The sequence below is a fragment of the Echinops telfairi genome, unplaced genomic scaffold (assembly GCF_000313985.2).
Source record: "Echinops telfairi isolate 266 unplaced genomic scaffold, ASM31398v2 ScPeMD7_31;HRSCAF=116, whole genome shotgun sequence".
NCBI classification, from domain to species: domain Eukaryota; kingdom Metazoa; phylum Chordata; class Mammalia; order Afrosoricida; family Tenrecidae; genus Echinops; species Echinops telfairi.
Window position 1 is genome coordinate 55,085,388 of NW_022103928.1, and position 12,679 is coordinate 55,098,066.

Genomic DNA, 12,679 nt, shown 5'->3' on the forward strand with positions numbered 1-12,679 from the left:
ATTGTGATGAGAGTTGTAAGAGAGTTTTATATAAAGGTTAAGTGCACATCAAGAAAACATCCCAACCCAGTGCTGCCCAAACCCACAAGTCCAACATTAACCCATATATCCGACACTAATCCACAAAGTCCTCCTCCATCTCACAAAACAGGTGCAATGATGCCGACTGCATGATGAGTCAATGAATGTGTAAGCATCTCTGCGCTGGCAGGGGTCTCCACATGACTGCTTCAGTACCCAGGGCTGTATCGGAGTAGGTCTATGTGGCTTCTCCTCAGGGATGTCTTGCAGGTAGCTGCACCCCGGTCCGACCATCAGAGAACAAGAGACCCAAGAACTAGAAAGGCAAGGCTTACTGAGCCATTTATCTCTCCGCTCTTCAATTAACCCCACCTCTGTTTATCGGCCAGGTGGGCACAATAAACTACCTCACTGTAATAGAATTTATACAACAAAAACTTCTCCATTTGAACCAGTTTTAATTATTTTAATATCGTGTTATTCACTATGTTGTGCAACTGTCACCTTTATCTGTTTGTAAAGCTTTTCCTTACTTACTCAAACAAACTCAGTTTTCCTCAAGCAGTAACTTTCCATTTTCCCTTCCCAGGAGCCTCTGGGAAGCCTCTGGATAATCACTGATTAACTTTTGTCACTATGCGTTTAGTCTTTTAGATATTTTTGTTGTGGCTACCATGGGGATTATAAAGTCTCAGAAACTCAGAGGAGCAGTTCTATAAGAGTCACTGAGTCAGCATGGACTCGAATGATATCAGCTTCACTCCAGTACCATAAAACCTCTGCCACTCCTTCCCCCTTTATGTCACCATTATTTCAAATCACATCTTTATATATTGTTCCTAATAACAAACTTATAAAGATTCTTTTATGTTTTTTGCCTTTTATATCTTTTAAGATAAACCAAGTAGTATTGCAAACCAAAAATATAATAAAACTGGCCTTTGTGTTGAACCATTAGGCTAGCTCTCTTGGAGATCTGTTTCTTCATGCAGATTTTAGTAACTGTCTAATGTCCTTTCATTTTAACGCAAAGGACTTCCCTTAGGATTTCTTCTAGTGCAGATTTCAGAGCAACCTCCCCAGCTTTTATCTGTCTTAAAATGTGTTGTTTTCATCCTCGTTTCTTGAAGGGCAGCTTTACCAGATGCAGAATTTTTGTTTGGTGCTTCTTTTTTTCTATCACTTTAAATATCACACCTCCCAGCTTTTTGGCTGTCATGGTTTCTGAGGGGAAAATCAGCACTTCATCTTAGATGTATATATAATGCTTCCTTTCTTCATTTTTGGTTTTGAGCAGTTGGATTATAACTTGTTTCACCGTGAGCCTCTTTGGATTTAGCCTAATTGAAATTCTTTCATTGAGCTTCTTCGATGTGTAGGTTTATGTCTTTTGTTAACTTGGGGTGGGGTTATTGTTTAGCCATTGTTTGAAATGGTGTTTCTGAAACACCCACTCTTTTTCATTTTGGGACTCACTCCCATAATGCAAATGTCGGTCTACTTGATATTGTCCCACAAGTCCCTCAGGACTTCACAGCCTGGTGTAGAAGGCAGATACATAAATTGGGAATTATAATACACAGTGAGTGATAAGTGCTATGGTTAAATGCCAATACCACATAAGCACACAGGGTGGGAATTTTACTCAGATTTATTTGGGAGTTAGGTTATGGAGGGAGAAGTAAAGCCTGCGCTAGTTTAAAGGATGCACAGGTAAAGTAGGAAGGAACAGGAGGGGTGCCTTCCAGGCAGAGATGACACATTTGGGCGGAGGCATGCCCATATGAGGACTGTAGTTTGCATGTATGGAGAACATACATTGTGCTATGACTCTTAGGTTGAACCCCCTTCACCAACAAAAGCAGCAATTTCATTTAGTCCAACTAATAAAAGAATAAGAGAATGTGAGGGGAAGGATGGTAGGAAATGGAGCTTAAAAAAGTCAACAAGAGCCTGTTCAAAAGTACCTAGTCTTTTTTTATAAGTACTTAGTCTTACGTGGTTATAGATGTGTGCTCACTAAGGTTTTCTCATAGATTAATATCATTTGTATTTTTAAAACACTCCTCACATAAATGTTAGTTTTTCCTCAGATCAAAGAGCTAAATAAATGTTAAATAATGATATATATGCTAAAATACTTAAAAGGGCAGTGCAATTATATATACTTTGAAATTATTTAAAAATAAGGTGGATGGATAGAGGGATAGATGGATATGTTATCAAAGCAAGAGTAAAATGGTGACATGTTAATGGTCGAATCTATGTAAAATTTATTTAACTTTTCTGTATAAAGTATTTTATAATAAAACCTTGGGGATACATCACTATAGAAAGCAGATCAGGTAAGAATTTGAAAGTGGGGGTAAAGTGATTTTGCCAGTTGAAAAAAAAGTGCTATTATAGCAATACATGACTTAGGTAGATTCGTCCATAGTCATGTTTTTTGTAATCTCTTCCTCATCATAGTGAGTGCACAGTAAATATTTGAATGTTGAATATTCCACTCTCTTTGCTATTTAGAATTACAAAATTATGATTAAAGTCCTAAATATTAGGTACAAATGTGCTATGTACATTTGGTTTCTTAGGAGCCTTCATATATACTACTATAGTTTTATAACAGACTTACTGTTTCACAGACACATATGCTACTAATAAAACCTTAGGAAAGTCATTTGTTGTATTAACTGGTGTACAGATTCACAAATATTTATTGAAGACCGACCTATTAGTTAGGAGCCCTATTGGTATAGTGGTTAAGTGCTGGGCTGCTAACCAAAAGTTCAGGAGTTCAAAACTGACAAACAGCCACTCTGCGAGAAAAAAGTGAGGCTTTCTACTCCCGTAAAGAACTACTGTCTAAGAAACCCACAGGGGCAGTTCTACCCTGCCTTATAATGTCAGTGTTGGAATTGATTTGATGACAGTGCGTTTGTGTTATGGATTATGTTAGTTACAGAATAATTGGAACATATGAATATTTTATAGGGTTTATAGATCTAATAAAACTTGTATTTTTATTATGATGACAATAGATTATAAAAATGTGTAAAAGCCATTTTTTAGCATTTTTTTTACAAGTAACATCTAATGACATTTTTTATGTTCATTATGTTGCACAACTACCAACACTAAGAAATTAGGATTTTGTACTTGTTTCATAGGGGTGATTCAAAGATCTTACACAGAGAGCGTAATATAAATACTGGGAAAGAATGGCGAGTAAGGCATAGAATGACTTGTCGGGTTTGATCAAGACCGCTGTGGCCGAGAGGAATTACTGAAAGCCGAATGAAGGTCGAACATGATAGTGGGACAAGGGGAAAGTGAAAGGAAATAGAGGAAAGAACTAGAAGGCAAAGGACACTTATAGAGATATAAATACAGGCATGTACGTATGTAAATATACTTACAAAATAACTATGGGGACATAGATCTGTGTACATACTCTATATGAAAAGTATTAAAGTAGCAGGCAGACATTGGACCTCTATTCAAATCCTCCCTCAATGCAAGAACATTTTGTTCTCATAACCTGGCATTCTGTGATGTTCCCTTCCCAATATGATCGCTGATGACAAAATGGGTGCATAAGCTAATGTGAAGAAAGCTGATGGTGCCCAACTTTTACAAGATACAGCGTTTGGGGTCTTAAAGGCTTGAAGATAAACAAGCGGCCATCTAGCAGGGAAGCAACAAAGCCCACATGGAAGAAGCACACCAACCCATGTGATCAAGAGGTATCCACAGGATCAGGTATCAGGCATCAAAAGACCCAAAACAACAATTATATCTATGAGAATGAGGTGGAGACCTAAAGCCCATCTGGACATCTGGACAATTGGACATCCCCTCACAGAAGGATCACAAGGAAAGGACGAGCCAACCAGGGTGTGAAACACACAATACCCCTATAGTTCTTAAATGCATCGTAACACCCTCACCCCTTCTATCATGACCCCAGTTCTACCGTACAAATGAGACTAGATCAGAGCATATACACTAGTACAGATCAGAGCTCTCAGACACAGAATCCAGGACAGGTGAACCCCTCAGGAACAGTAATGGGAGTAGGGATACCATGAGGGTAGAGGGAAAGTGGGGGGAAAGAAAATGTTTTGAAAAGGAAAATGGCAACATAGTACAAATGTGCTTGACACAGTGGATGCATGGATTGTTATAAGAGCTGTAAGAGCCAGCCCCAATAAAATGATTTTTAAAAAATACTGAGGTAATTAGAAAGAATTTTTATGCTTTTTATAAAAACACCTAATGATTTATTCAGAATCACTGATAGTGTTATCACCTCATTTATTTTCAAGTGTGATTCATGACATTATTTTGCATTTCTTTTAAAAAACTAATGATATTTTGAATCAAAGTTTCAAATGTTTGGGTTCTCAGAAAAATCACCCCAGGAGAGGAAGTACTGATACCTGTCTTCCTTCCTTGTCAGTGGGGCTTTAGTAAATCTCTTGCCTCAGTTAGTTGTGCTCAGTGTTGGCATCAAAATTTATTTTCCTTCTTTTTAAAAACAAAAACAAACAAATATTGGCTTGTTTACTGCTTTACTTTGTTACCATCTGCCATTTGTTTGGCACCCTCACAATGTGATGCCCTGGGGCCTTTCTCATTGTGTCACACTTACTCCAGTTTTTCACTGGTTGATTTTGAGGTACACAGGGACTAGGTGATTTGTTAATTTCACACTAGCTTTCTGATAATAAGGAGAAAGGTATACATTTCCAGAGTTTAATCACTAATTAGTTAAAAACAGTTCTGGTTCTAAAAAATAATTTATATCTGTAGGCCTATTGATGAAAAAGCATTTTTTCTTTGAGGTCACACACCTTTGGAATATAGTATATATTGACATATGAGATAATTTTAAGCAATATAGTTTAAAATTTCTTATTGACTACAAGAACTACCTGAGAGAGAACTACCTGGGCCTGAGAGAAAGTAATTACTTTGATGAGTTACAACTAAGAAAGTTAAAGGAATTCCTATTTATGTCTTTTAATGTCTGGTAAGTCTTATATGTTGTAAAATTTGCCTTTGACAAAATCTTTCTCGAGAATTTTAAGAAATCTGAATCTTTCTCACCATTCTTCCCACAAATGATTACCGTATGTACTCCTGTATAAGCCAAGTTTTTCAGCACATTTTTAATGTGGTTTTTGTGGTAAAATTAGGCACCTCGACTGATATTCGGGTCAGCGTGTACTTAAGTACATACGGTACTTTATATGCATGTGTAAGGAAAATGACTACTTGTGTATGGATTTTTTGAAAAGGTTTCTGTATCGCTAAGTGTAAATATGTTATATCTTTCGGTAACAAAGTATTACCTCTGATTTTTTCATAGATGTACTTGAGGGATACAATGGAACAATTTTTGCCTATGGACAAACATCTTCTGGGAAGACACACACAATGGAGGTAAATTTAATATCTGCCTCCATTTAGTTTGTAGTGGGTACAATGAATTTATTCATTGTGGATTCTTTAAAACTTACCTTTATTTGTTCTTGATTGCTTTCTGTGATGTGAACATCTCTTGGGGAGAATTTCACCATTTCCTGAGTTTGAATAATGAGGGATGCCTATCCTTGGACTTTTACAGAGTTTTGTTTCATGAAAGGGAGCCCTGCTGGCACCGTGGTGAAGCCACAACTGTTTATTGAAAGGTCCTTTGTCTTTGAGGGTTGTACCAGCAGCCTTGGAGAGGGAGATGGGGCAGTCTCTTTCTGTAAAGATTATAGCCTTGCAAATCCGATGAAGTGTTCTACTCTGTCCTACAGCGCAAATTAGTTAGGATCAACTATGACAATGGGTTTGGTTTTTTGTGTGTGACAGACAATATCTTCAAGACATAACATTTTAGAATCTCTTATTCGCTATATGTAAAATTAGTTCATTGTAAATTTTTGGATTTTATTAAACAGATTTTCTGTCACACTGTAATATAGGAAAATTTTAGTTCTTATTAGTTGATGATTCTATTCAGAGTGATTTTCCCCGTCTTTCTTCAGCCCCTTTCCCCCATGTTGCTCTTTGATAATACGAACATTACTACCATGGAAGTCAGAAAAGGGCATTCTTAGTATGTGGGCACTTGACTACCATTAGAAGAGAAAATGCAGATTGATGCAGAATAAAGCATTCGTTTTTCTAGAATATATCTGTTAATAAGTATGTAGAAAATTTTGATTTGATGATTATCAGTAAATAAAAATCAAAGATCTGTTGGAGAAGCCATATACTATTATGTGTAATTTACCATAACTTTTTTTGTAATTTAGGATTTGTAGAGCCATTTACACCAAGATGAAGTTACAATTCCTATCCTCTATTAATTGTAGATTGAGGGTTTTATTTTTAACTCATGCTTTATAATTAGTTTAAGACACCTTGTTTTGTCATCTGTTTAGGGTAAACTTCATGATCCAGATGGCATGGGAATTATTCCAAGAATAGTGCAAGACATTTTTAATTATATTTATTCCATGGATGAAAATTTGGAATTTCATATTAAGGTAAAGTCCGTGGGTAGGGGTTTTGTGCTTTATATGATTTTTATGGACAAGTATCATTGAAAGTTCAGTAAGGTTAGTAAATTGAAACAAGTTACCTAAGCCTCTCTTCCTTATCTATAAAATAAGGGAAGGGATTTGTTTTACTACAGAATTCAACAGGTTCCTACTAATAATAATCTGATTCATTTTAGATAATAAAGAGGAAATTGATTTTAATGTTAGTAATTTAAAGATTAGCTAATTTATGCCTTCCCCCTAGAAGCTGATCCATGTCTGATTAGCTGCTCTCCTTGTCTAGAAAATGCGTGACATTCAGATCTCAGTAAATATTCAATGAATAAATAGATCATTTTATAATTCTAATAGGTTGATTATTAACCCTTTTGTTTCTGTACCTTTAGGTTTCATATTTTGAGATATATTTGGATAAGATTAGGGACTTATTAGATGGTAAGTTGACCTCTTTCTGATCGTTTCAAAATTACACTTGTTATTTTTTATGTAGTAGATTTGAGACTAAACTACATGGAGTTAAAATGATTATAGCACTTCCATAAGTATTTTTATGTTGAATACTTCGTTTAAAATCTTTGAGATACAGATTAACTTGTTTACAGTGTATAGGGTGGGTCCTTCTTGAGTAGTAGTAAGAACGTCAGTCTGAGTTGGAAATGCTCAGTTTCTAGTCTTCTCTCAGCTGTCAGTTTGATACTTCACTCTTGGGCAAATCATTGAACCACTTCTGGTTAAAGCTCTAATTAAAATAGGGTGTGGTTGAGGTTGAACTTGACCTAAAATTCTATATCACTCCGCTGGTTTCTGTATAAATCTATTATTTCCATGCATTCTTGCTTTATTTTGGGGAGGGGGGAGGTAATTTTGAAAATTCACCTGTTGTCTGTATGCTGCTTGGAGAAGGAAGCAATTAATAGCCAGTGTTGAATTTAAGAGGATGTTGCTAAGATTTAAAGAGGGTGTTTTTCTCCCCAGTTTCAAAGACCAACCTTTCAGTTCACGAAGACAAGAATCGAGTTCCCTATGTAAAGGTATTTATAACGTTATGTAGAATGGTTTATACAAGCCCTATCTTTTTTAAGGGTTGTTGACATTTAAGAAAAAATGTTTTACAGGGTTGCACAGAGCGTTTTGTATGTAGTCCAGATGAAGTTATGGATACCATAGATGAAGGAAAATCCAACAGACATGTAGCAGTTACAAGTGAGTTGGAATGTTTATTCACACTGCGGGGATGCGAAACAACCTCAAAATACATATGCTTATCCAGCTGATTAATTATAAAATAATTCTTTGGAGATAGTAGTAAAGGAAGCCTATGTTTGCTTATAGTTGACTATGTAATTTCTTTACAGATATGAATGAACATAGCTCTAGGAGTCACAGTATATTTCTTATTAATGTAAAACAAGAAAACACACAAACGGAACAAAAACTGAGTGGAAAACTATATCTTGTTGATTTAGCTGGTAGTGAAAAGGTAAAAATCTTTATATTTTTTCATAGATATCTAAGCATTTTTGCAAATTTTAGCATGACTTTATACTTTAGAGTATTCATTGTCATATCTTCAAAACTTTTATCAAATTGACTCTGGAAACATTGATGAGATTTAAAACCATTAACACCAGTGCTTTCAGATAAGTTAATAAGTTCCAAATTACTGTGTTATTTGTACCATAATCCATTTCAACCAAAACTCTTTGACTTGCTTTTATTGAAACCGTATTGAGTATATGTCTATTGTAAGAATTCTATTAGGTATCCTTTTTTCTAATTTTTAAAAAAAATTTATTACTGGCAGTGGGTCACCTATTTAAAAACTGATAACTTTCCACTAGTCCTTTCTCTTTTGGTTTCGCTTCTTTCGATGGTTAGTTCATTGTTAGAGTCATACATGATCTGATTCTAGTCTGTGCCAAAATAAGGTAAAATTCTTAGCCATATTCTTTGTTCTGCCTAAGGCAGTTTCTGACTAGAATGATAAACCACTTTTTTCCTAATCAAAACTCTTACATGTATGTTTTAAAGCCTGTCTCTGAATGTTGGGAATTCACACACAGCTACTCCAGCTAACGTTCAAGCCAACGCGCTGCCATCAAGGAGTCAGTGTTGACTCATAGCGACCCCTGTGGGTTCCTGAGACTGACTGTGTGTACTCATTGACAAATGGGTTTTGGGTGTTTTCATGTACTCATTTTGAGATCTGGTGTTAAATTATTTAATTGGGGGCTCGTACAACTCATCACAATCCATATATATATCCATGGTGTCAAGCACATTTGTGCATTTGTTACCCTCATCATTCTCAAAACATTTGCTTTCTACTTGAGCCAACCTTTTTTTTTCTAAAGAAACAAGCCTGCTGGTATAACTAAACTTGGTTTTTTTCAACAATTTAATTGACATATAATTAATATATCATTAATTTCGTTGTTCAGTTATGTTAAAAAGAGTGGTACAATCATCACCACATCAATTTTGGAATGTTTTCTTCTTATACTAATTGTTACTAGCTCCTGATTTTCTCCTAACCTCCCCTGCCATACCCCCAGAGACTATTGATCCAGGTTCTGTCTTTATAGACTTACCTAAGTCACTCTTTTCTGACAGATAGAGCATCAACATTATGCTTCAGCATAATTTAAAGAGCTCCTCGTTTCTAATTTATCCTTGTTTTCAAGACCACAAACTAGAGTTTGGTGTCTCTGTAATCACTTCTCATGCAAGTAGTTGTTGTTTGACAAAAATTCTGGAATAGTGCTCAAAAAACAGTGGTGCCTTGCAGTAAACTCTTGGAAAACTATACTGTGAAGCAGTTCATGATTTGGTCTAGTTCAGAGGTGAAACTCTGAATTTCAGAAAATTCAAGCAAAATATTGAACACTTGTAATTTTGTTTTATTATCCCAAAATCTTAAACTAGGTTAGTAAAACTGGAGCTGAAGGTGCTGTGCTGGATGAAGCTAAGAACATCAACAAGTCACTTTCGGCTCTTGGAAATGTCATTTCTGCTTTGGCTGAGGGTAATGTGAGTATGCAAGCCTTCTCCTTCCTGGCTGTTATTTGGGAGGGAATTATTTTAATATCAAAGTTTATATAGGATTTCATCAGGTTACATACATCTTACTAACATACAACCTGTAGTTAAAAACCACCCTCCTATAAAGCCTTCCCTGTACCTTTCAACAGCTGGATCCAGGCCAGGGGTAATGTCGTGCTGCCACCTGGTTATCACAGGTCCAGACATGCACTGGTGCATTGGCTGAGCACTCCACAGCCACTCCCCTCTTCCTCCTCCTGCCATCCAATTCCTGCCCTTTGTAGCTACTACCTCACCACAGCCTCCCCCACCTAGTGGGGGAAACTTTTCAACTGTATAACCATTCTCTTCATAACCCTTTGGGGGAAACCCTTTGTGAGCCACCTCTCCTGACTTCTCCCTACAGCCCTCCTTCCATCCATGTCTCTATGTTTCTTAGGAAGTTTATTCCTGCGTTTTCTATCCCATCCTCTTCCTCTTTGTCTGGCTTCCTCTCCCATCTTCCCTCACTTCTCTTTCTCTGTCTTTCCTGAGTTGGCTGCCACTGCTGCCAGCTTGCTCTTTGGCAAAAGCAGAGGGCTGGTAAGCTCCTGGCCTAATGCACTGTTAATCTGGGGCTCATTGCTGGCCGTTGCCACCACAGCATCCTGGCTCATGCGCAGTAAGTCCTAACAGGCACCTCCCATCTGTCCTATACTCTGCTTCTCATGGCTCAGTGACATCAGAATTGATTACATCTGTATTATGTTGAAGATGTTTTGGTGTATCTAAAAAATGTTTCTTTAATGCTTACTATGCATAGAAAGATACAGTATGTACTAGGACAAACATTTAACAACTGATAGTAGTTAAGAACTGTACCTAACCAGTCTAACTTAAATACAAATTCACCTTAAAGATAAGTTCAGGAACAGGACTTCGTTCATAATCTGAGGACTGCCTATATGTGGATAGGTGCATGCTGGAAAGGGTGAGAAAGATTTATCTTTGAATCCGTTTGTGTAAGTAAGTTGTCTTAGAAATTTACTGTATCAGTACAGTATGTTGTAGATGCTCTGCTGGCATGGTGGTTACAACCCTCGACCACCGGCCAAAAGGTTATTGGCTCCACAGGAAGGAAGCTGTGGTCACTGCTTCTTAGAGATGTAAAGCGTTGGAAACCTTGCGGGAAAGTTCTCTCCCCTGTCCTCTGGTGTGACTATGAGGCAGAATAGTCTACATATCGTGATTCCCATCAAATAGCAGATTTATGTAACAAATTGAGTGATTCAGAATCCCTTCAGTTTCCTGTGTTTTCTTTTTTGTATATAGACGTATGTTCCATACCGAGATAGTAAAATGACAAGGATCCTTCAAGATTCACTAGGTGGTAACTGTAGAACCACTATTGTAATTTGCTGCTCTCCTTCATCGTACAATGAGTCTGAAACAAAATCGACACTCCTTTTTGGTCAAAGGTTTGTTGTTTAAGAAATACCAAGCCTAAAGGGTGGGGGTGTACTTTTTCTTAGATCTTAAGAAAAATAGATAAAATTCGATATCAGATAACAGATGTTATTCCAATTGCTAACCACAAAGTTGGTTCAAAACTACCAACTGCTTTTCCGGATAAAGATGAGGCTATTGGCTTCTGTAGAATTTACAGCCTCAAATCCTGTATTGGGTCGATGTGTGTCTGAATTGACTTGAGGGCATTGGATGGTTGGGGTGAGTGTGATAAATATATCCCTTTAAATTGAGAAACAGTTAATGGCAAAGTTTATTTTTTGGATTGGATTTGAGTGTAGTATATACTAAAATCAAATGTTACTTTAGTCAAATTGTAGAGGAAGCTTTAATTCACTAAAAAAATTAACGTTTCAAATGTTTCAGCGTTTGAAAATAAGCGTTGAAGCATTTGAATCAGAACATAAAAGTTTAACACATAGAACCCTGTGTCAAACCTGTGAACATACCATGATAGGCTCAAGTAGTATGAGAATGGTTAGCCTAGAATCAAGATGACTTTATCGCTGACCTTCAACAATGATTTCTGAATTCAGTCTTACAAATTAATTGGGGAAATACACAAATTAATTGGGGAAATACTAGTTTTGGTGTTGTTTTTTTTTAAAGCTTTATAAAGTTGTTGACTTTTGTTTTGTAAAAGCTGAGGATAACCCAAGTTAAATTGGGCTGTGAGAAACATCTGAATTACATAGCTTTCAATATTTAGTTAAAGATAACTAGGCAAGAAGAATATGCATATTATATGGAAAAATAAATATCAATTTAAAACCTTTTTTTGTTTTGTTTCATTCTTTTTTTCTCTCTAATTACTTAGGGCCAAAACCATTAAGAATACAGTTTGTGTCAATGTAGAGTTAACTGCAGAACAATGGAAGAAGAAGTACGAAAGAGAAAAGGAGAAAAATAAGACCCTGAGGAACACCATTCAGTGGCTTGAAAATGAACTCAACAGATGGCGAAATGGTAGATGTGCCTTTTTTGGTTTTGAAGTTTAATGAGTACTGATGTAAATGAAAATACAGAACAGCCATTTTTACTTTTTAAAGCACTTAGGGACCACCAAGTAAAACCTTTTACATTAACTTTTGGCATGACTTAATACATAATAGAGACCAATCTGAAATCTATAAAGTCACCCATGGCAGAAATGGTAAAAGTTAAAATATTTGGTGACTATAATTAGAAGATGAAGGGAGAGTCAAAGATAATTCCACAGTTTCCAACCTCAAAAAGTGGCAAGATAGGGAATGTGGTAAGAGTGACTGAAATTGAAATTAGTTTTAGACTAATTTCACTAATTTGTGATGGTTGCTGTTCACCTTTCTTATCTCTTATTGTAGGGGAGACAGTGCCTGTTGATGAACAATTTGACAAAGAGAAAGCTAACTTGGAAGCTTTCACAGTGGATAAGGATATAACTATTACCAACGACAAACCTGCAGCCACAATTGGGGTTACTGGGAACTTTACTGATGCAGAAAGAAGAAAGTGTGAAGAAGAAATTGCTAAATTATACAAACAACTTGATGACAAAGTAGGTATTATCTATG

At 36.3% G+C, this 12,679-nt stretch overlaps 1 protein-coding gene across 1 annotated transcript in view; it reads left to right on the plus strand.

Annotated features, from left to right (window-relative positions):
* The window catches only part of KIF5B (kinesin family member 5B), a 45,689-nt gene that overhangs the window by 11,422 nt on the left and 21,588 nt on the right, over window positions 1–12,679 (plus strand). Inside the window, exons 3-12 of the mRNA XM_004702284.2 lie at window positions 5,393–5,466; window positions 6,459–6,563; window positions 6,965–7,013; window positions 7,554–7,609; window positions 7,694–7,781; window positions 7,934–8,058; window positions 9,504–9,608; window positions 10,932–11,077; window positions 11,944–12,092; window positions 12,470–12,663. Coding sequence (XP_004702341.1) covers window positions 5,393–5,466; window positions 6,459–6,563; window positions 6,965–7,013; window positions 7,554–7,609; window positions 7,694–7,781; window positions 7,934–8,058; window positions 9,504–9,608; window positions 10,932–11,077; window positions 11,944–12,092; window positions 12,470–12,663 — 1,091 coding nt within the window. The remainder of the gene's footprint in view (window positions 1–5,392; window positions 5,467–6,458; window positions 6,564–6,964; window positions 7,014–7,553; window positions 7,610–7,693; window positions 7,782–7,933; window positions 8,059–9,503; window positions 9,609–10,931; window positions 11,078–11,943; window positions 12,093–12,469; window positions 12,664–12,679) is intronic.